Below are 22,867 nucleotides of genomic sequence, written 5' to 3' on the forward strand. Positions count from 1 at the left end.
GACAGCAACTCTAGTATCAATAAAACAAGATTATCTGTACTACATTGTACATTAAAGTGTTTTTAATTGAATTATGATCTCCTTGATATACAACTCCGTTCATATATAAGATATTTCTGAATTAATTTTGAAAGTCAGGAAGAATAAATGAAATACCCATGAACATCAAATTAATAAAAAACAATCGAATTGTCTTTCAAATCAGTGAAATATTGCGTCAAACTGGCTCAAAAACACGCATAGATAAAAAATCAACAAGAATCATTTCATTAATTGATGAGGAACTTGCACAAACAAAATATAAAAGAAATGTATGGAATAGGCAATATAAGTGCATGTACATAAATGTTAACATATATTAGAATATCTGGGATGGACAATTGATACATTTGTTTTAATCCACACATTTGACAAAAAAAGCAAGAAATGGTGAAAAATGAATGAGTTATCTTTTTGTAGAGTTTAAATTTCTACTTATTGGGAAGTTTGCATAAAAGGCGGGCATTATTTAAGCGGCACAGAGTAATACCAAAGTACAGTAGACTATATCTCAATTTGAACTTTGGACTCCAATAAATTCTTTTTCTTGCAAAAGCATCCAAAATATCAAAATAGTCAAATTAAGCAGGTGACATATCTCTTGAAATTATCATTCTATGATTATGAAGCATCCATATGAGTTTAAAGAACAATATGTAGCTAAGAGCTACAGTATGTCTAGTTTTGGATTGAGGGCCATTCCCAGAGTGAGAACCATAGTTTCATAACAAACGCGTCAAATTACTTGAAATTTTGTCAAGATGTTTCTTAAGCAATTTTCTACAAATAATGTTATTAGCAAAAGAGTATTGACTGATTGTGTTTAGAGCAAATTCTTGCTTTATCAAGAAAACCTAATTAACACTTTTCAGTTGTTGTACTTTAAGACATGTTTAAAGTCATTTAAATATATTTACATGTCTAGTTTTAAGCACATACCATCAATGGTTACGAAAATGATATTAGTCACATATTTTCGCAAATAATTACGCCAATGATTGACATTCAAAAACTTCAGCAACAAAAAATGAGGCCTTACTTGGTGGGAAAGGTTTGGTGATCACAAAAAGTGGCGTTTCCTTGCTTTAGTGTCCTTGTATAAACATACAGGCATATTTTCTGTACACTCGCCCTCCCTGGTGCCCGTTTAGCTCGTTGGAAAACAGAGTCATACTAGTTCTGAGCATTAGTGGTGCCCTGCTGAGCATTATTAGCTCTGAGGCTCGCTCAATCACTCACACAAGATGGGAAAGGCATTTGATAACAGACCAACTAACTCACCAACTGACCCGGTCGGCAAAACGGCAAAACGGCAAAACGGGCCAGAAGTAGAGTTGACAACATGACAGGAAGGACCGACAAACACCACCCACTTACAGAGAGTTAGCCGGAATGAGCGAGCCGTCAATAAAATACGAGGGCAGAGATAAAACAGCGGAAGAAAGAAGGAAGAAGAGAGAGAGCCTCGACGGGTCCTCATGGTCCTGATCCTCCTGCCTCGCCAATGCTGCTAGCGACTAGGGTCGGACTGACTCCTTGTCGTCGTCGTCATCCTCTCTCTCTCTCTCTCTGCCTCCACGTTCTTCCTCTCTCCTCAACACATTGTTTTGGGTCGTTTATAGCGACCCCGAGTTCAGTAGCTTCTTCTCTCACGTATTCATCAAAATAAAGAAACCTTGACGAGAACGTATAGAATATTGTCCGAGGGAAGCCACGCACAACATTTGGGGCTAAAATGGATCAACTTCGGGAACAAACCATGATCAATCAATTCATTTATGCGGCGGGATGTGACCGCTGTACGGCAGAGAAATGCCTCATCCAGTCCAATTGGCAATTTCAGGTGAGAGGTGCGATGTTGGTACGTACGCATCGTATCTTCTAACTCGTGGATGATATTTCCAGATGGCTTTGAGCTACTACTTTCAAGAGGCCACCATACCCAAACCAACCAATAATCTATCGGTGAGATATGAACAACTCCAGGCTCATATCTTGTGCCCGATGTTTCAATTCTGGATCTTTCTAGGTGTTAACGCCCATGAATACACCGGTAACTCCGCCCAACTTCCCGGACGCTTTAACCATGTTCTCGAAGATGTCAACCATGGATGGGATGAACTTGGCTACTTCGCCTCAAGCAGGTGACAGATCGCTTGCAATTTCAGAGTAGAGGGTGCTTAGGGCCGGGTCTTAACATATTTATGATTGGGGATCTTTCAAAGTCATCATTATTTGTTACAGTGTCATCCAAGGGAAATAATTTGTTTCATGCGAAATCCGGCGCGCATTGCGTGTCATCTCCCAAGAGAAACTCGTCGGCAGCTACACTCAAAGCGTTCTCATCATCCCCAAGTGCTCAAATATTTGAGTACGCAGAGTTAGGAAATGGAACGGGCTCCAGAACTTGGGGTCCAATGGTAAGATAGAGGGCGCATGAGGCAGATTTATGCGAAGTTAGCTATGATTCGATCTCTTCATGGTTATTTTCAGAGTCAAAATTGTCAGAAAAGAACGTCTCCCTCCGATTCGGGTACGGATAGCTTCTCTACTTTCAGAACAACGAATAATTTGTCCTCGAGTATCGATTTTGAGGAATCAATGGACTGAAATTACATATCAACGCTGAAAATACTCATTAAACGTTTGCGATGATTTTTAATGGCCTTTTCTATCCTTTTCCAATTCTAGTCGACAAGCACCGTCAAGTTCAAACTTATCAGAATGCTTTTCTGCTCATAATATAATAATGATGATAATAATATTAATAATAATAGTATACCCCTTATGAATCAATTATTGGCGGGGAAGCGACAAATTGTCCCTGAGGTATTATCTTAGAGATGGCTAGTTTTGATTGAACATAGGGTTAGCTCTATACGTCCAAGCCCGATTTTGGGGTACTGCGTTCTTTTTCTCTCCTCATTCCCATCACTGATTTTAATCCATACCTTGATTTGTTAGATTTGCTGCATTATGAACCAGATTCTTTCTAGTCTGCATAGCTTGCTTTGAGAAACTTTTCCTTGTTTGAAAGATTTTTCATGAGCAAAAAGTACGGCAATGGTAACGAAATCCGTGCATTATTAAAAGCAACTGAATGAAAACTATTCGGTTCTGTTTTTGACAAAAGGAACGGTAACACCATTACATTTCAAAGTGGTTCAACTTTTAGGACTCAATAACCCAGAAATTGCTCTTCGCTCATACTCGTTGTTTTTTTTCGGCTCCCAAAATGGCATCTATCTTCTCGTTTTTCTCGTGGCAGCTGAAGAAAATTTTATGAGTTTGGGTCAATATGCAGAAAACTTTCTGAAACATTAAACCTACCGAAACATTACAATTACATTACAATGTAACATGATTAGGGAAAATCCGGAATAAGAGACCGAATTTGAAACGAACTTGGAACTGGTCTCTGTTTGGAAGGATATCATTTTTGGCTTGTGTAAGTTTCGACAACATTGTCAACTATCCATGACTTGTGGCACAGATGATTAGAATGGAAGCCTTAAAAGTTCGAGGATTTCTAACGATGTTTTGCCATCATGACTCAGTAACAATCACTTACAGGCAAAAAATGGTTCTTCCTTGATTCTACTTGAAAGTAACACACCTCTCGCTCATTTCAAATATTTCGTCTCTTTGTAATATTTTTAAAAATATGCCTTCTGGGTTGCATTTCACTCATCAACATTTGACATGCAGTAAACTCATCAAATTTTATGCCGGAAATGGTGGCGTAATGAATCACTTAAATTGTACTAATGAATGTGAGCTATAATCCGTTCATTATATTGAGAATCACCAAGAGTCGTGGCGAAAATTGGCGTTTTGATTTTTCACGACTTCTTCGCCACATTACTCATTTGCATCCAGCAAATCAATGGAAGAATTTATGAGATTTTAGTGAGTTAGCCTAAAAACTTTGTTTCAATTTTCATCAATAAACCTAGAATATGAGAATAGATCAAGGACTACAATTCTCAACTTCCTCAAAAGTTCTCGAGCCTTTTGATATTTTTGTCGTCTGAGATAAAGTAAGCATGGATGTTTGAAAAAACACACATTTCACAAGGCTTTATGACCTATTGCCTGCTCATTAGGAGTACAAGTCACGATTTATCGTCGAACATCATAACTGCATGCAAAAGGGGTATCAGGAGGAGTCTTCATTGCAGAAACAACGGACAAATCTGCTTTTTTTGTTGTTAGCTTCTACAACTAGATTAAGGCTGTTTCAAAAATGCACCAGTCACTAACGTTTGCAACCAATTTTCCCAAGGTTGTTATGTTATCCGTGGCTTGGAATGAGAAAAAGTTGTAGTAAACAAGCTGTTGGGCTCTATAGCTCATTTATTCGTCTCTAATGAAAACTGAACCCATGTCATATCGCATTTTCCACTCATTAAAATTAACACTTTTTTTAAACGTCACCCACAAAACCGCCCCTTCTAAAAGGAATCCATCGCCAAGGTCAAGACTCCAAAAAGAAAAAAAAAATGGGCGTATCAATTCAGGTTAAAACAGGTATCGATAGGTTTCAAGATATATAAGGGGTTTTCTTGCCACCACGACAATTCAGGTCAGATTCATGGCACTTCTTCCACAATCATCAAAAGAAGATCGAACTTGCCGTAGAAATTACACATTAGATGTAGACCACGGTTCATCTTTGTCACAAATGTAAAACGTCCTCACCCCCGAATAGACGCAAGACACAGGCATGCCGTACTCATCGTGGCCTAATAAAAGAATGCAAAGTGTGAATAAGTCCCTTTAGATCATTCTACGAGTATGTTTACTGACTGACCCTCGACATTTCGCGACATTGCAGATGGCGGTCGTCCTAAAGGAAAGGTCAAGACTCCGGGTGAGACCATTTTGCTGTCACTTTCCATGAATTGGCCGATTTCTTCCGGAACCTCCCCTTGAACAACAGGGGGTGCTCGTTTGCCAAAGCGAGTGGTGTAAAATTTAGGTTCTCGTTCTAAAAGACCATGAAAAAATATATTAGCACAAAACATGAAGTCTCATTGCAATATTTACCAAAATTGACGGATGAACCGAAAAAGATTTGTTACAGTCACAAGCCTTGAAAGCTTGAACTAGATATGAACTAGGTATGAACAAGGTTGTATTAGGTTGCAATATGCAAGAACATCTTATGTGCCATGCTTTGCATCCTAAGATAGTCAGCTTTGCTATGCATATGCATAATTCGTTTTTTCTCGATTATTTGCGTATTTAAAAAAAAAAAACATCTTTGACACCTTGGTATATCGAGGGTGGTGGCCATAGTGTATGGACGAAGAGCCCACACTCTCCAATCCAATTAATGATGGCTGTGATAACGGCGCGGAAACATCCCTCAATGGGGACACCCATCATCAGATAGATGACAAGCCCAGCGAGAAATCTATCATCTGACTCGATGAAAAACAAACAAAACAAAAGCTTGGTATTGTAATGGTTATCGCTAATAACTCCTTTTAGAATCTTTACTCATAGCGACCTCGTATTCAGCAGTCAGCCAGAAGTGGGTCAGTCATCTAAAACTCATCGTACATAAATACAGTTTTCTTTTTCTACCTCAAAAACGAATCATTGATCAATTGGCTAAGACAATATGAATGAGTGTTTTTGTTCAAGTAAAGTAGTAGCCGACAGATCGTATTTAAACTCACTTTCTCCATATCTAATACGCCTTTGTTGCCCATCAGCGGATCGCGTAAATCTGAAGCTCTTTTGGAGAGGAACGGACTGACTGGATTCCAAGCAAAGGATCACAACGAGTAGGCTACCGAGTACGAGCTTCAATGAGGGACTCATCATTGTAGGTTGGATTTGGGTTTCTGGTCGGCGTATAGTATTACTTGTTGCTCAACGATGTTTCCCACAACTGATCCATGATCCGTAATTGCAACAGCCTTTAAGTACGTAACTGATCAAGTGAGGGAACCAAGTGTCGCGGGTCCTAGAAGGGGGATTAATGTGGGTCCCCGTGGTCCTTGATGAATCCTGAATGTGGTGACAAGTAGTCATGCATACTCGTTGTACGTAGATATCTAAAGCCATCTTTAGTACGTTCTGAACGGAGCTGAGCAAACATATCTTCGTTGATCGAGGCACGGATTAGTTTTTTCAAGGGAATCCAACTAGAAATATTTGAGCTAGGGAGAAACACTCAGATCCAGAAACTTCATTCATAGAAGTGACAAGCTGGTAGGACAGGGGCGCTTCGAACCGACGTGCCAATATTGTTGGTTGTTGTTATACTTTAGTGGGACATGTGAATTGATTATGTTGGAAAGCAAGGTGCAGAGCGAGTGGGACTTTTTGTTTAGATAACAATGGGAAATTAGATTGTATAATAAGTCCGTGAGAGTGTGGATGAATTAGGGTAAATAAATGCCCACATTTAGCTTGGCAAGATTGACGTAGCAAAGATAAAGTACAATGAGGGTTTCATTATTCATCCAAATAGGAATTGCCTTCCCGAAATAATTGTTGGATACGCGAATCAGACGTAAAACACGAGAAAAAACATATTTGAGAGAGTTTATTGTCCCAACAGTTTGAAGTCCGAGTATTGTCACGTTAGGGATCGACTTTCCTGAAGCTTTCGATCATTGATTTCCCACACACAAAGATGATTTGACACTACCATGAAAGAAAGGAGCAATGTCATTTAGATTTCGAGCAAAACATACCTAAGGGTTCAAGAACAACTCACCATAATCAACGATGTGGCCTCATTGTCTTTATATGCCTTTAACAGATTCTCACCCATCTCGTTCTTGGGTAATTTAAAGGAGTCGTCGACTTCACCAGTATCTTCATCTAGGAGTNTCTTGGGTAATTTAAAGGAGTCGTCGACTTCACCAGTATCTTCATCTAGGAGTGAAACTGTCTTTTTGTCCTCGTCGATTTCCATCAACTGGAAACCATGAAAGAAAGGAGCAATGTCATTTAGATTTCGAGCAAAACATACCTAAGGGTTCAAGAACAACTCACCATAATCAACGATGTGGCTTCATTGTCTTTATATGCCTTTAACAGATTCTCACCCATCTCGTTCTTGGGTAATTTAAAGGAGTCGTCGACTTCACCAGTATCTTCATCTAGGAGTGAAACTGTCTTTTTGTCCTCGTCGATTTCCATCAACTGGAAATGATACAAGAAAATCCTGCGCGAACTACTCTTTCTCTTAAAAAAAAGAGGTTTTCTTCAGTGTAAATTTTACTCTCTTCGACGGAAAAGAAACCTTTTTTTTGCCGAAGTAGCCCGTAATGTACCTCGTGTTCCTTTCGGACCACAGATGGGACAGGAACAAGCTCCGTGTTGGTAAAGGACACCTCTTTAATCTCTTTGGACCACAAATCTTGGGCTGCGACAAAGTATTTGGAATGGCCATGCTTTCCCGCCTTTGCTGTTGACAATTGTGTGATTCTGCAAGGGCGTTCCTGGACAAAGAAAATGTTTGCAACGTGGGCTCTGCTGGCGCTAATTTCTAGAACACATATTTACCTCGATCAGAATCACAGTTCCCTTCCTCAACGAGGTACATTGAGTAGGAGTTGGTTCCGGAATTTCCATATTCCTTTTTACTCTCAACTATTAGCCAAAGAGATCGGTTTCAGCTCACCCCTTGATGAAGACCAAGTGAGCTTTGAACAGAGGGTCAGGCGTGTGTTGTCAGGGGTCCATTGGATCTGGATCGATGACAAATCGATAACTTCATGAATAATGAATTGAAAACACAAGATACGTATACAGCTCTCATGAGATCTAGTCTATTTCAGTGTTTTATATGTACAATGCGTTGAAAAATAGCAATAGCTGCGACAGTAGTGGTGGTAGCAATACTAATATTGATAGCAAATAGCCCTGTCGTACCGAGCTAGAACACCAATCTCTACCACGAACAAAGAAATATTCAGCAATATTATTAGTCTTCTTTAATTCGCTTTTTTTTTCCTTTGCTCAGTGTTCCATACGCCAGAGACTTTCGTTTTGATGGACTATCCTATCCGTTTCTCATGGATCTGGTAACGATAACAGAACGGACGGGAACAGTGGATTCGAGTCATTTATCACAGTTCATCTTTCAAGACACACACCGGGACAGTAGAACGACTAGGCTAATAAGACATCAGTTCTTGCCGGTTCCTCCTGGCTTGCTCCCATTGCCTCCAGGATTGGTCGAGCCCCGACTACCAGTACTCAGATCCGCTGCACAAGACGAGCCCGAGCCCAAAGCTCCACTTGCGGCGGTTGAGGATTCGGCAGGGATGCCCGAGGGTGTGGCCGTGACTTCAGCGTGATATTTATGAAACACTCGGTAGGGAGTCCGTTCCAAATAGTTTTTGACTTCTTTGTGAGTTGTATTGGGGACCAGCCCATCGATATGACCCATGAACCAATCCGAGACGCGGGTTTGCTGACTGGCGCTTACGTGATCAGCCACCCATGATAGATGCCATCGGTTAAAATCCTCTGTCTTCCTTCGTGATACTTTTTTGTGCGTCTGAAATGGATCAAACAAGAGAGAAAATGAGTTAGAGAGTGCAAAGGGAACAACAATAACAAAAAAAAAAAAAATCAATTACCTGTTTTGCTCGTTTTAGGGCTAGTTTTCGATAAAACCAACTGTCGCTATTGATCACATAGAGACGTTTAAAGGTCTTAGGGTTGAACTTGCATTGAGTGTTGTCCACATGAGTGATGCCATTATCGGACAGACGGGATGATGATGATGATGCAGCCACACCAACAGCCGCACCACCCCCAACACGAGATTCTTTCTCGGCGTCATTTTCTTTGGTTTCGCTCTCATTGCCACCCAAATCAGATCCGGATTTGTCATCCTCCATGCCTTTGGACTTCTTCCCAGACCCTAGCTTTTGAGCGTAATTTTGACTCCGTTGAATCTCCTTCCTCCCATTTGGAGTTCGGGAGTAGGATCGAATGCCACGTGGTAGGAAAACGGGCTTTTTTCTTAGGCGCTCTTTGCAATCGTTGGAGATCTCATCGCCAGGTTGAATAAACTTTTCAACATAACTGCAAATGAGAAAAATGTGAATAAATAATGCTTAAAAAAAATATAAGGATGTTTAGCTGAAGTTAAACACAGGGCGAAATATTAACTCACAGATGCCATTTCCTAGAGGATTCTTCGTCTTGCTCGGAGTTTTGGCTTTCTGATTCTGTATCGAGAAGCTCGAACGTGATTTTCAACTTTTTGTGATACTGCAAAGTAAAGAAATGACACATTATGCGTGTGCTTTATAGACACACACACACACACACATAAGACTCTTAGAAATATTTCAACTTACGATGAATACTTTGACGCAATTCTCCTCCACGAGTAGTTTTTCGGCCTTCTTTTGATAGAAAAGCTCGGATAGCTGGCGTTGATGGGCATCACGACACAACCCTCCCGTTGCATTCGCTTTACTTTCTGACAGGAACATATCATAGCATTCCACCGCGGATTCCTCCGTCACGAGATGCTGAAGTTGCCGCACTGCATTGCCCACAACCTTGTCGAGAGTGAAGGAAACGTAAGCATGAATGCCAAACATTTCGCGCAAGGTGTCTTCAAAAGCTGAAGAATCCATGTTGCCGTCCAGAACATTTTTCACCATGTCCAAGAAGGCCGGATAGTAATCCTTTGGATGAATCTCGCTTTTGGGTTTCAGTCTCAAGGCCACGGCTGTGGATTGTTTCACGTTCTTCTCCTTGGCCTCTTCGGCCGCAATTTGAAGAGCTTGCTTGTACATTTTGAAGAGCCGCTCGCAAAGCAGATTGTGGAGGCGGAAGAAAAGGTACCAATGGTTGTTGGCCATAATATGGCAATAAGATTCATCAGCATCCATGTCTCGTGCATGCAATGGTGTACGTCGACCGTCTTTGGGGACTTCTACTTTGACATCAGCTTCGGTGAGTTCCTTCACATCCTTCTTAGAGCTCTTGGAGGCCTCTTTATTGCTGGTATTACTACCCCCAGTGTTGCTGACATTCATTTTCTCCTCGTCTTCCTTCTTCTTGCGAGCACGCTCACTTCGACTTGATTTGGAACCACTACTTGTTTCTCGATCCGACTCGTCGTGATCATCTTTGTCCTGATCTTCGTCATCGTCCTCTTTTTCGTCATCGCTCAAATCTTGGCGGTGATGTTTGAACATGTCCATGAGGTGATGTTTCAAAAATGTTTTGATCTTCTGCTTGTCTTCTTTGTGAATGCTCGTCTGCCGCTTCACATGGTGAATAAGGAGGTTATTGGCATCGGCGAAAATCTGTTTGTCGAAATAATCTAGGGATTGGTGAGGTCCATGGACGGCGACTCCTCCGTTATTGTCCTCGTGCTCGTGACGTTCGTCGTAGAGGGTCTCGATCTCATTAAGCAAGGATTTGGAGCGGAGATTGCGAACGTCCAACTGCTTGAACATGAGACTCTGATGGTCCAATGACTTGAGGTAGTACTTTTCATTCTGTTCTCGCCAGATTTTGTTGAACGATTTCTGAACCTCCCGCCATTCTTCGTCCTTGGCCTTAAGTCTGCGCAAAACTAATGGAACAGCTACCACGGGATTTCGCTTCAGCCCCTCGATGATATCCGCCGCTTTGTCCCCGTAGATCCGTCGAATAGCTCGCTGATGAATAGTGTTCGACGAACCTCCAAGTCCATCATCCAGCTTGTATCGGGCTGCCTCCTCTGGGGGCATACGGTTCATTTTCTTCAAAACACACTCCAGGACTTTGATCGTGTCTCGATTGGTTTCCAAAACGACATCAAACTCGAATCGCTCGTCCTCGGTGCGATAGATGAACTCTTCGAATTGAGTCTTCCTCGAGGTGACGAACTGAGAGTCCTCAGAGAATGATGGGAAGGAAACCCATGTTATATTCAAAACTTCTTTGCACAGCTGCGTTCTTCCAGTACATCTGGGATGAATGAAATTCTTAGGAACCGCACAATAGCTGGCACCTAGGCGCTTGCACGTGGCATAATCTAAGGAAAAACGATTGACATTTTTTTACTTCTTCAAAATTCATCTCGAAGTGAACATCAACTTCATTTGATCCTTACCAATTTCCATTGCAGAATCGCCAGACATTCGCTCACGACCCATCGGGGGTTGTGACAAGTTGTTAGACGTATCCATGCCAGATAAGCCACCTCCGTTGCCACTTGAGCCATCTTTGCAACCCACAAATTCCTTAAACCACTTAAACAAGTCGGGATGTTTTCCCAGGAATGGCGAAGTAAGTTGCACGACTTCTTGGCGGGAAATCACTTCTTGGTTGAACAAGACGAGACATCGGAGGAAGTTCTCATATACATCGGGGTTGCGTAGGGCTTTTCGTACCTGGAGTAAAAAGTGTGCTTCCATTAAAACGTAGCAAATGGAACAATAGTTCGCTAGTAACTAATGCAGCCTCAAAAATCAGCTGATTACGTTAATTACGGGAGGTTTTGTCAACGAGCAATTCCAGTCACACCAAAGGTGCTACAAGAGGCTAGATTGAATCACTGAATCGACTAAATTCTCAAATCATGCCCGGTACAAGTTAAGTAGCGACAAAGTTAGGAGGTACTTTAAAAAAAGGTACATATGCAAAGGACCTTCCTTACCTTATCGAAGAAGGCATATTCATTGAGTGTTCCGTATTTCCCTGCTTCACTCAACGTCACATCCCGAAGGGCGCCAGATTTGATCTTTTTAGGCGGGGGATGTGCCAAGCCGGTAGGTGGGCGTTTGTTAGAACCATTGCTGTACTTCAAACCAGGTGGGCCAGGTATTTGATTGGGCTGACTCATACCAAACTTCACACCAGGTTTTTTACTCTTGCCTCCGAGAAGGCCACCTTGCCCGGATTCACCCGTGGCTTCCGGCAGAAATTGTCCAAATTCACTGAGTAAATCATCTTGATTGTGGAACAACTTGGATACTTGAGCATAGACCTCGCTCTCAGTAAGATATTTACCTTGAGGAGTACCACCTTCTTTAATTAGTTTTTGGTCCTTCTGATACGTATGAAGGATTTCCAAAAATTGCTTGTACACGTCGGGCTGTCCATGGAATCGGTGCTTGATTTTGTTAACGTAGTTAATGGCATGATTGAACTCAACAGGTTGGCTGTTGGCTACCGATGCCGTTTGGGCATTGAGAAGGCCGCTGTTATTGTGCAAGACTGGATGAGAGCCAGGCAAAGGGCCCCCACTCACGGGAGTCGAAGGCAGACCAGGATGAGATGGATGATGCGAATTGGGCTGCGATAGAATGTGCGGCTCAGGCCTGGGCCCTGCTCCCCCGGACACGTATGTAACATTAGCTTGCTGTGCATGAGCTGGTGTGGGCTGTTGAGGGAGTTGGAGACCCTGAGGAACTTCCGACTTAATGGGATTGAATTTCGGCACAACTGTAGTAGCTCCCGGTTGACTTGGGCAAGTGGTCACAGCTTGGGACACAGGACTCTGTTGAATGGCGGGCATGGCTACGGGTCGAATGTTGGCACCACCAGGTGCGGACGACGGGGTGACTGGAATAACACTCATATGACCGTGGGGACCCATTGTATGAACCCCTTGAGGCGTGTGTACGATAGTCTGCAAACTGCCACCGCTGTGACCTATTCCACCGGGTAAGTTTACCACAATACCTGACTCGCTTCGCTGCTGGACCTCAATCTTGTAGCCTGGAGGCAAGAAAGTGTTGAACCCAACAATAAGCTGGGGATGGCCTTTGAATAGAGACGAGACTCTGGCAATCACGCCGGGTGTGTCGATGCTTTGACTCTTGAACTCTTTCATGATGTCGAGAAAATCGTTATACACCTGCGGCTGATTACCAAACTTGAATTTGACTTGGTCTAAATAAGATAGGGCGTCTTCGACCTTCAGCCGCTGGAACTGGGAATTGCCAGAGTCTCCTCGATTGCCCGAGGTGGTGAGGCTAACGGCATGGTGGTTAGTGCTGTTCGTGCTAGCGAGCGAACTCGGGAGGGAAGTGGCCGTGATCTGGACCGGCGCATTGAGCGTCGTGGCCACCGTCAAGTTGGGCATGGGGTTGGCGGGCAGAGCGCGTAACGTATTGACGTAATTGCCCGCAGGATGAGGGGCCTTTTGATGTAGAAACTGCGGGTGATGGGCCTGCGTGGCATGCTGTAAGTTACTGACTATTGCATGGGCGGCACTAACTCCGGCCGATTGCACATTCGACGTGGTGCTTTTCACAGGTTGAATGGAGTAAGAGGTGGTGGCATACTGTACACTCACGGGGGCCGAAGGCAGAACTATAGAAGGAAGACGAGCGTCAGGCTTGAGCGAGGCAAAGGCTAATAACGCGGCGGACTTACCAATATCCGGCTTGATATTGCTGGCGGGCTGCGTTAAGCCCGGATTCATAGACACGGCATGTTGCTGTAAAGACGGCTGAGCCGGTAGTGTGACGGCCACTGTGCTGTGAGCCACGGGCGGCGCTGGCGAGATGGCCACGCTGCCATCACCCGTGCTCCGATACACCGACACGCCGCTAGCGCCACCCGCACCCGGAGGTCCGTGCAAGACGCGCGTGAAATTAGCAGCCGAACTGGCCTGAATCACCGTGGCGGGCACGGATAGCGACGTAGGAGCAGAAGTGGCGCCTACCGTTACGGCGCTAGATGTCATTTCACTGATACTGATGGGAATGGGGCGGGTGGGGAAGATGCTAGTCCCACCGCCCGAACTTGGAGGCGGTGCCCCAGGCCCTCCACCACTGGAAGAAGCTGCGGCAGCGGCCGCCGCGGCCGCCATCACTTGGGCCGGGTTGGGAATGGTGATGGGTTGGGTTGAAACCGAGCTGTTCTCGGCGATTTTGATGACCCTCGCCTCATCCACGCGTTTCATGGCGGGCGCGATGGTGAGAGCGGGGCGTGAGGGCCACTGGGGCGTCACTCAGTGGGTGGGGTAAGTCAGGGGGCACTCATTTACCCGACCATGGGCGGGCACGTTTCTCAATCGGGTGGCTCAACTGAAAGGATAAAACAGCCAGCCGTGAGTCAGATCAGCCGAAACTACTCAAAACACACACCTATGGAATGAATATCATCCTCAAGCATAAGTCATGATTAAAACAACGAGGCACAACCTACATACAAGGCTGGGAAAGGGGATCCAGTCACATTTGTTGATTGTCCAACTAGCGGCTAGCTATAGCGCTATAGCATAGTTGAAATTCGGAATGGAGATCGGATGGCGGGTCGGTGGGTTCTTACGTTTGGGTCTCAAGTACAAACAACACAAGCACGCTCATTCATCGGAGTGGCCCGCTCTCTAGTGAGCCTCCTAGTTGATGCTGCTCTTGGCCTGATTAGCTGTGGGCCGAGTTGTCTCTACCTTGAGCGGGCAAGTCCGGACGAGGACGAGGCGGCTGACCAACCTCACTCAGAAGGAACTCCATGCAGTTCAACCATCATCTCCTTCCAACAACAGTAAACGAACAAGCCTAATCAGCCCAACGAGAAAGCGCTACCTCTGCCGAGCCTGAAAATCCGGTACAGCGTTCCGAGAACAAGAATGTAACTTGACATTGAGTTCTTGCGCCAACCTGGGTTCATTGAAAGTTCACATTATGGAAAAAGGTGTCAAATATGCTCTCTTCCCACTTCAAGTAACTGGCCAATCGTATCTACAATTCCAAATAAAACTAAGGAGGATTAAACATCCAATAATTTTCCCAGATGCGGGCTCCCTGTTTTTGGGCTCGCAATTCCGCTCAGACGATTCCCTCCATCATGATTCTCTGTTCAGGCCAGCCCTATCTACAAGCGGGGGACTGGGGCGGCGAACCCTCTGAGGGAATCATAACAAGAAGCGCAACCCGGCCGCGGGTCCGCGGAGGATATCCATCTATCAGCCACGCTCATACTAGGGCCGGAATTGACTATTCGGCCCCACAGGAGCGTACCAATTGTTCGGAGAGAGGGGAAGCGATGCCAATATGCTCACTTTTGGGCCAGCTATCATCCAACAGGCCCTAAGGAGAGCGTATGAGTCCATGTTTTGGTCTTTCTCCTCTTATTCGGGACGGGTCACTCGAGCGCGCAATCTATCAGGCTACGACTAAGGGGGCCAGTGACGAGGGCACAAGTTTGATCGACCGCCTGCGCTAAGAACAGGGCCAACTCTGGGAGGGAGTGTGAGACAAGAAGGCCGTGACGGCTAACAGGAACGACCGAATCCCACAGATCTGTGCCGAATCCGCCTGTCCGGATGAGATTCACAGGCTTCTCGAGCCTGTGCTATAAAGACGCTGGAAGCGTGTTCAAATAAAAAAAAAATCCGTTCACCTCGCTCACCAAGCTTTGGGCCGAGGACCCTTTTAGATGCACTGACGGCCGAAGAGCCACAACACGGGGCTCTTTTTAACAAACTTGAACAAGATGGGCTCCAAAAGAGATACCTTCACTCACATCACACACGCTCATCCATAATTTCTCATTGAACGCTCAAACCATGGCGCGAGACACAAATGATGTGCTAAATGGGAAATGGCAGTTTTCTCATTCCAAAACTTGAAATAACGGTTCTCCCTTAACCAACCATAATTAACTTGGCCAATATTAAGGGTTACTGATGAATCTGCACACCGTGATCTTGGGTTGAGCGAACTCAGAACCCATACGAAAATCCCTCATGATTGAGCGGGGTTGAAGATTAGACCAACATTACAGATCCTACATTCCACTGGCTATTTCTCCGGGGAGAAGTCTCTGCTTACCTTGATTGACTTGTCTTTCTGCTTGGCCTGCTGCACGATCCTTACACTCGACAAAGGACTAGTTGTGAGCCAACAGCTACCCTTGCCAATGGTTGATGAAGTTTTTCCTGCACATTTTCACGATGATCACGAATCCTTGATGTATTACCATTTTGGAGCTCAAACAACTTTACAAGCATTGGCACAGTGAGTATGGTACTGTTGGCCTCTCTCCCTGCATCCATCCAGTTCCTCCAGTGGAGGCTACCCCTGTTCACAATTTCAGACATGCTCCTTCTTTATTCTACCTTCCTTCCTACGCAGCTGGCCAACGCAAGCCAGGAGAACGCGGCTTCCTGGGACCGGCGGGCGCGCTGCAAGAGCCTGAAATACGCTGAAGTCGTCCTTTTCAGAGGATTGGCGGACACGTCTGCATTCACAGCTTAGAGGCTGTCTGCCACGGACGGCCAACTGCCACAGCTGGGCAGCATGTAGAGGACGAAATTTTAGTCCTGGGCGGATCGTGCAAAATGATCCGGTCAGGGCCAAATCAGGCATGCCAAAGACTCCACGGACAGAGGAAACGGAGACATGGAAGATTTCTTCCGACTGCCCTGGAGAGTTGGGCACGTTTGAGACGTACGTACGTCAGGAAAGATGGAGTTGAAATGCGGAATCGAGAAAAAAACTGATCTTTATTTTTTCCTTTTCGTGGCCCCTGCCCGCAATCTTCTCTGACTGGCCTAGGATGGGAGAGTGAGTGGATCAACGGGCGGTTGTCATTTACTCGAAGCTCACACGATGAAAGAGATGGGGATATTAAGTAACGGCAACCGTATCAGGAATGATTTCGAATTTCCTCACGAAATGGAGAACATTTTGCAAGAACAAATGGCAGTCTGAACAGTCCGGTAGCATATAGGGTAGGGAGTAGGAGTTGACTAAATATAAGTATCATAGTCAAAAAATGTGAGGGACCTACCTCAAACTAGTAATGAAACTGATGGCCCCAAACTATACATATAGTGTGTCTGTATGAACACGATCATACGCTAAATTTGGAATGCATATCAGGATCAACAACGACCTCATCCAATTTTCCCGCTCCGATTTTGAACTTGGGCCAGCTTTCTTAGATCGGCTGAATAGGCCGAGCGCTAGGCTATGATTTGTGGACAGCCCCCCGGCCCCACGCCATTTTCCTCTCGCTCTTCATCCCATCTCATTGTGCTTCAGTCTTACCTGTCGAGGGCCATTTTCGTCTCATTTTGGAGCTGGTGTCCCACCAAAACACTTTCAGAAGTGAGTTCGAAGCCATTGCTAGGGTTGAGGACACCTTAGAGGCCAAGATCACGGTCATATCGTCGGGAAAAGGTCGAAAAATTCGAGTGTACAGAAGGCTCTTCGCTTGGGCTGCCAACCTCGAACACTTGGCATGCCCAGTTTCCTCCCCCGCAGAAAAGAGGGAGAGCCATCCAGATGGACTCGTCCGTTTTTCAACTCGACATCGCAACAAGCTCAGAAGCTCCTTAGCCCAAACAACTGCCTTCTGCTGTCTCCTCCATCCCTACGACTCCGAGTAGGCCAATCAACAGCCAGCAAAACACCAGAATCTCAGGATATGACATGGCTTTTGACAATCGCCCAAGGGACGCCTGGGATTGGTCTAAATCCGGCTGACGACCCTCCATGGCCTAGTGAAAAGGTCTACCTTGAAGGGTCAAGTCTCAATATTGCAGATTGGGCAAGCATATCGTCTAGAATGGCTCGGTCTGAGGCGGCCTTTGGATGCAAGTGCTCTCGGGCCATTTGAAAGACCTTGAACCATGGATTGAACTCAATAAGCACGTTCAATCGGCCCTTTTTCGCTAGGGGAAAGATGTGCTAGCCGAAAATCAGGTTGAAATGAAAGTCCCAAGAGAGCGGGAAGAAAGATTGAAGCTTAGACCAGGCTCAATTCCTCCCGTCAACATTGCCATTTCCTACCCAAGGTAAGTGTTTTTCGGCGTCGCATCTCGTTCATTGATCGCTCGGATCCTTTAGCTCCATTCTGACATCCGATTCTTACCTGAAAGTGAAGGGTTGTCCTTGATATTGTTGGATTTGGCACGAGCTCTCGACGGATTGAGTGAGTCACTTTCTTCTTCTTTCAAGTGGGATCTTTCAGAGGTTTGTGATGATCAGCTGACGCAGCTTGAACTAGCTTGAACGCCAGACGGGCCAGCTAGGTGCGGGCGCTCTTTTAGGTCGGGCCAGTCCTTTGCTTTACGTGGTCTCTTCCACGGCTCTCTTTCGGGCGTTCTCACTCGGCCTACCTTGTTTGAATGACGTCATACACTTCATGCTGTTGCTGTACAAGCATCAAAACAATGACTGGGATGACCAGGAACCCTACGTTATCGACGACGAGCGGGTCACCTTCTTCAAGACTTGCACTTTATCTTTATTTGACTTAGTTGGACTTAGGTTTCCGTAAGAAAAGGGTTTCATTTCGATCCCTCATTTTTCCTTATCTTCGTTACTCGATGTAACCGGGACTGGGACTAATTTTGAGACAAAAAGTTGTTGATTGAAAGTTCTTCTATTGATACGGCAGGTCCTTTCCGACGATCTCTACTCGACCAAATGTTCTACTTTGGACTGTAAATCTAGTTAAGTTTAAACCGTTTACATTTGACATTAACTAGGAAACGGTTCGGAGTGGCAAAATCTCGTTGGGCTTTGCATTAAGGCATAGTAGAAAAATTGTGGCTGTCATGTAATCATGTTATATTTAGTTACACTGAACCAAACCAAAACTGACCTTTTTTCCTGAACATAACTTAGATTACTTTCATCTAACGAAAACGATTCTTTGAATTGAACCTTAAATGATCTAGATTTTGAGCCAACATATTCTTACTTTCTTCCAGAATGAATGAAATTTATATGGAAGTAAATATGTAATAGAATATCTGGAGAAGCCAAGTTCCTTTCAACATATCTAGTCTACCAACCCAGACTCTAGGAGGAGTAACTTTATAGAGAGGTTTGAGACGCTAAACACTGTCTGTCATGTACAAAAATCAAGTTCCATTTTGTCCCCACCAAAACATGAATTGGTAAGGGATGTAGTGGAAACCTACATTGTTTGCAGCTGATATATTTTTGTAACTAAGACCTAAACTTAACGATCTAAAGTCGATGTGACTTAATATTGTTGCTCTGAGTGCATCTGATATCTAGGCGGAAAGTGGATCTGGCCAAAAAATATGATGAATAATACTGATTGATTGCAATATCTTTGTTACGTATTAAAATTAAATCACTCCCTACTTATGCTGATTTCAAAACACTTCTGAATGAATTTTTACACAATCGATTATCGGCATTTTATTGATTAATCGGCAAATACAATATTGATATAAGTCTTTCATTTCAGAATTTACGATCAGGATGGCATTGGTCTCTCACGTGACTGAACCGAGTTAGAATGAAAATGCACCACCATCAACTGATCCACATGAGGCAACTGCAGTTCTGTCTAAGCATCGTAAACAAGGTCCCTTATGAAACCATTTCCAACTCCAAAAACCATAGCTATTTACATACATGGATGACAACTCGAAAACCAAAATACGTCATAAAAGAGCCTGGAGCCAATTGGGGAACGCAAGGAAAAGAGTCGCCCCATGGAAATCGAATTTGCATACACCAAACTCATCTAGAGAGTGATAAGTGCATTTTCTAAGGTAATTTTCCTCATCGATATCGTGGTGACATTATCTCATTGCTTTGAGTGCAAATGACATTTGGGCAAAAGCTTCTTGAAAATCTACGACCAGGTACAGCAAAGCACGTTTGTGAATGTAGTTTTGTATTTGGACAATTCAAATAGAAATGAGTCTTTTAAATTTTCGGTTCAAACCTGGTCAAAAGCTTTGCGATGGTTGAAGAATGAATCTTGGGGCTAATCTCGTTCGTCTGGATGTGTTTCAATGCTTTAACAATGGCAATCAGGTCGAAAGTGCAATGATTTTGTGTCAGAGCTCGGCCATCAAACGAGACCTGTATGGTGCCCTCCAAGCATTGAACTCGTCTTTTTCCAACGTACTCAAGCAAACAAATTAGATCACCAACGCTCATGCCATGATTTCCTTTTAGAACTTTTTCGCAAAGCTCGTCCCATTCCTGATCCGAGGAGCCTACTCGGCAATCTTGAATCTCGGCCTGAACATCTTTCAAAGCCGCTAGTATCTCTTCCACGATCACAGAGATGTTTGCTCCATTGAACCAATTGTGATTGATGGATATCGTTGGGCGGACATTCCGAACCTGATGAATCCACAAGGAAGGTACAAATATGACATCGCCTTCGTTTTGAATTACGTCAAATCTCCGACGTATTTGAGACATTTGTGGCAATCCTGCAATTTGGAAAGGTGCTTGTTAATCCCACAAATTTGTCAATAAAAATTACATTTCATTACATTACCTCTGGTCGTGGAGTCCTCGACATCGTACAGGAGTTGGCCACGAGGGTCACATAGGTGTAGTTTCTCGTCGGGTGGAAAGAGAATCCAGTGTTTCTGTCCCACGATATTGGCCGACCAACTGAAGGAGCCGAACACATCAAAGTGTAAAGGAGTCCAACTTCCGGCTGGTCCAATGTATACGAATCTGTAATCATCTTTTTGAGGTGCTTCATCGCGCTCGCAAAACTCGTTGAGCCAATCAGAGCAAAAGTATTCGGGTGTTTCATAAGCCTTATAGTTGGGGCAATCTCTATAGAAATGCCAATCTTTGAGGTATTTGGGCGATACAGTTGAGCTTTTGGAGGAGCATAGCTTTCGCCAATAATCTTGATACTCTTGCATTTTCATTTCTTCACATTTTTGAGAGTTAAAGAACTGAGTATCACACATGGACACAGGCACCATTTGATGTTTCGGGACCAATGATTCGATAAAGTCCATGTTTGGATTCCCTGCGCCATCGATCCAATCCTTACGACTGGACCAGTGTTCAATTAGACCTTTCTTAAGGAGGCAAGGTCGATTTGATAAGATATAACGATGGAAGAACTGGACATAAGATAGGGGTTGGTCGAGTACGTCAAAACTGCTTTCGACACCAGCTTCAAATTCACGAACCGACGAAGTGGCCAAGTCCACATCCAGCTCGGTATTCATTCTAGTTCCTATGGAATGAAATGAAATAACACTAATGACAAACAAGTCTTATTGGCAATTCACCTAAACGAGGGTATTTCGTTGGATACATTTGACAAGAGTAATTCCTTTAGACAAACACTATTATCAACAAAAAATCAATCTTCATGATCAGTGATGGGTTTGGCCGTTTTCATCTTATCCTCGGTTAATGCTCGAGATTCGTGCAATATCACAGCCAAGTCTACACCTTGTCCTTTGGCCGCTCGGACAAAACCCGAGTTGGCACTAACAGTAGCGACCCGCAGACGATCACCCGTACCAAAGATGGCTTGCGACCGTTCCTTGATCTTGCCACTCACATCGAGCACCTTCACTCGATCGGTCATTTGGTCGGGTACGGTAGACACTCGAGCCAACAGAGCCTGGCTCCGAGCTCGCTCACCTGGCCCGCCCAGCGTCCCAATGATGGTTTGGAAGTCCGTCATGGCGGATTGGCAACAAATCAACGCTTTGTCGCCAAAGATTTGGTCGAGATGAGCGCGAGCCGGCCGGGCGCGTTCCCATAAGGCTTGTTCGGTCAAGATCTTTTCTTTAAACCGATAGTGGGCGTGGCCGTTGGTCAAAGCGGACACGTACGCAATCATGGCCGTTATGTCCAAATTCAGGGTGTGGGGATCGAATCCGGCCTCACATGACAACTGGTTACCCGGTTTCGAGGCCACACTCCGCTCATCCTCCGAGGACGATGGCGTCTCATCCGAACTATCGGCCTCGTCCTGGCTGGAATCCGACTCGGACGATGAGGCATCTTCGAGCTCCCCCAAACGGGGATCCGAGGGATCGCGTGGCAGGATAGTTCCGCTCACGCGGACGCCCTTTCGTTCCAGTTGCCGGGCTAAAACGTCCGACACGCCATGACGAAACATAAAATGGACGATAGGGACTTGAAACAGCTTGCGATTCTGTCGCGAGCCTCTGACAAACTCCCGGACCTGATCCATCAAGGTGCGTTGGCCAAACTGGCCCGCCCCATCCGAGTTCTGGTCCAGGGACTTGGGATTCCGAGCCACCACTTTGATCCAGCGCAAGCCTTGATCAGCCACGATGTCCACGGTCACTTTCCGTTCCCGGCCTTCGGTCAGCACATTGAAAGGCTGCAAGACGGCCACGACTGGGCCCGTGGTCTGCAAGACCTCGACAATGGCCGCCAAGTTCTGGAGATTGCTGCACTGCAAGTGCTCGCGCTTCAAGGTGCCGCGGCCCGGCCCACCTGGCCCATTCTGCGTGAATTTGCGCAAGAATTTTAACTCCTGCCGGATCTTCTTCTCCAACTTGGCCAAGCCCGTCACACCCGCCAAATCCGGCGAGTGGAGCGTGGCCAATAGGCGATCGCCTTGGGCGCATTTCTGGTTTAGCTGCGCCATGAGCTCCTCCGGATGGGCCGGGAGCGCCATGGCGATGGGGGCCGGGCCTCAATTCCGCTCAGACGAGATACAGGCAGTTGAGACCACGTGTCCAGTCAGTCAGTCAGGGACTTAGGCGACCAACCTTCTACCCAGACAGGTTCCACTCTTGGACTGGATGGATGGTGGGAGGGAGGGAGGGACCGATTAATGGGTGGGCTGCTGGCACATCAAAGGTCCATTGGTCCGTTGACTGGGCATTTGATGCCTATCGCTTATCAGAAATGTTTCACTTTTCAAGCAACAGTCCATGCAGTGACCAGTGGCGAGTGGCCCATAACTACAGACCATAAGATGACTAGACCTCGCATAGCGCGAGGAAAAATGCGAACGTTTGCCTTCATCAGTTGGAACATAAATTTTGGTGTACAGTGACTCATGCTTTTTCATCGGCTAGCGTGCCCGAATTCTGAGTGAGTTTGTCACTGATTGCATTCGTTGAAGATTCAGCGATTGTAGG

The 22,867-nt window shown here is 45.1% G+C and overlaps 4 protein-coding genes and 1 long non-coding RNA gene across 9 annotated transcripts; 2 read left to right on the plus strand and 3 right to left on the minus strand.

Annotated features, from left to right (window-relative positions):
• Positions 1–1,164: 1,164 nt before the first annotated feature.
• LOC131879026 (UBA-like domain-containing protein 1) lies at positions 1,165–2,701 on the plus strand. Its single transcript, XM_059225221.1, has 5 exons — positions 1,165–1,882; positions 1,945–2,004; positions 2,069–2,183; positions 2,284–2,459; positions 2,533–2,701. The coding sequence occupies exons 1-5, from the start codon at positions 1,775–1,777 to the stop codon at positions 2,647–2,649; spliced, it is 576 nt and encodes a 191-aa protein (XP_059081204.1). The 5' UTR covers positions 1,165–1,774; the 3' UTR covers positions 2,650–2,701.
• A 1,676-nt stretch (positions 2,702–4,377) lies between these two features.
• On the minus strand, positions 4,378–17,980 carry LOC131882190 (paired amphipathic helix protein Sin3b-like). Of its 5 annotated transcripts, none has more exons than XM_059229285.1 (13): positions 17,860–17,980; positions 13,408–14,063; positions 11,684–13,344; positions 11,138–11,417; positions 9,381–11,059; positions 9,194–9,291; positions 8,652–9,102; positions 7,570–8,569; positions 7,338–7,505; positions 7,057–7,206; positions 5,727–6,702; positions 4,853–5,029; positions 4,378–4,784 (listed from the first exon to the last, which is right to left on the minus strand). In XM_059229285.1, the coding sequence occupies exons 2-8, from the start codon at positions 13,937–13,939 to the stop codon at positions 8,195–8,197; spliced, it is 5,076 nt and encodes a 1,691-aa protein (XP_059085268.1). In that variant the 5' UTR covers positions 13,940–14,063; positions 17,860–17,980; the 3' UTR covers positions 4,378–4,784; positions 4,853–5,029; positions 5,727–6,702; positions 7,057–7,206; positions 7,338–7,505; positions 7,570–8,194. The 5 variants fall into 5 exon arrangements, with proteins under 5 accessions (XP_059085268.1, XP_059085258.1, XP_059085250.1 ...); XM_059229275.1 differs by lacking the exon at positions 17,860–17,980 and adding an exon at positions 17,034–17,175; XM_059229267.1 differs by lacking the exon at positions 17,860–17,980 and adding an exon at positions 15,813–16,025.
• Positions 17,640–20,074, plus strand: LOC131882262 (uncharacterized). The gene is made up of 3 exons (XR_009373472.1): positions 17,640–17,782; positions 19,213–19,522; positions 19,935–20,074. It is a non-coding gene; the product is annotated as an uncharacterized LOC131882262 (long non-coding RNA).
• On the minus strand, positions 19,134–21,070 carry LOC131882235 (2-oxoglutarate and iron-dependent oxygenase JMJD4-like). The gene is made up of 2 exons (XM_059229330.1): positions 20,266–21,070; positions 19,134–20,197 (listed from the first exon to the last, which is right to left on the minus strand). Exons 1-2 carry the CDS (start codon positions 20,960–20,962, stop codon positions 19,680–19,682), a joined length of 1,215 nt encoding a protein of 404 aa, XP_059085313.1. The 5' UTR covers positions 20,963–21,070; the 3' UTR covers positions 19,134–19,679.
• On the minus strand, positions 20,995–22,674 carry LOC131882225 (UPF0415 protein C7orf25 homolog). The gene has a single exon (XM_059229319.1). The coding sequence runs from the start codon at positions 22,396–22,398 to the stop codon at positions 21,100–21,102; it is 1,299 nt and encodes a 432-aa protein (XP_059085302.1). The 5' UTR covers positions 22,399–22,674; the 3' UTR covers positions 20,995–21,099.
• Positions 22,675–22,867: the final 193 nt, after the last annotated feature.

This window comes from Tigriopus californicus, chromosome 1 (genome assembly GCF_007210705.1).
Source record: "Tigriopus californicus strain San Diego chromosome 1, Tcal_SD_v2.1, whole genome shotgun sequence".
Taxonomy (NCBI): domain Eukaryota; kingdom Metazoa; phylum Arthropoda; class Copepoda; order Harpacticoida; family Harpacticidae; genus Tigriopus; species Tigriopus californicus.

Coding starts and splice junctions, on each gene's coding strand:
- LOC131882225 (XM_059229319.1), bottom strand. CDS start 22,398: ATGGCGCTCCCGGCCCATCCGGAGGAGCTCATGGCGCAGCTAAACCAG.
- LOC131879026 (XM_059225221.1), top strand. CDS start 1,775: ATGGATCAACTTCGGGAACAAACCATGATCAATCAATTCATTTATGCG. Junction 2,184..2,283: donor GGCTACTTCGCCTCAAGCAG/GTGACAGATCGC, acceptor TATTTGTTACAG/TGTCATCCAAGGGAAATAAT. Junction 2,460..2,532: donor CCAGAACTTGGGGTCCAATG/GTAAGATAGAGG, acceptor GGTTATTTTCAG/AGTCAAAATTGTCAGAAAAG.
- LOC131882235 (XM_059229330.1), bottom strand. CDS start 20,962: ATGAATACCGAGCTGGATGTGGACTTGGCCACTTCGTCGGTTCGTGAA. Junction 20,198..20,265: donor CGAGGACTCCACGACCAGAG/GTAATGTAATGA, acceptor TCCAAATTGCAG/GATTGCCACAAATGTCTCAA.
- LOC131882190 (XM_059229285.1), bottom strand. CDS start 13,939: ATGAAACGCGTGGATGAGGCGAGGGTCATCAAAATCGCCGAGAACAGC. Junction 11,418..11,683: donor AATATGCCTTCTTCGATAAG/GTAAGGAAGGTC, acceptor TTTTTACTCCAG/GTACGAAAAGCCCTACGCAA. Junction 11,060..11,137: donor CGATTCTGCAATGGAAATTG/GTAAGGATCAAA, acceptor GTTTTTCCTTAG/ATTATGCCACGTGCAAGCGC.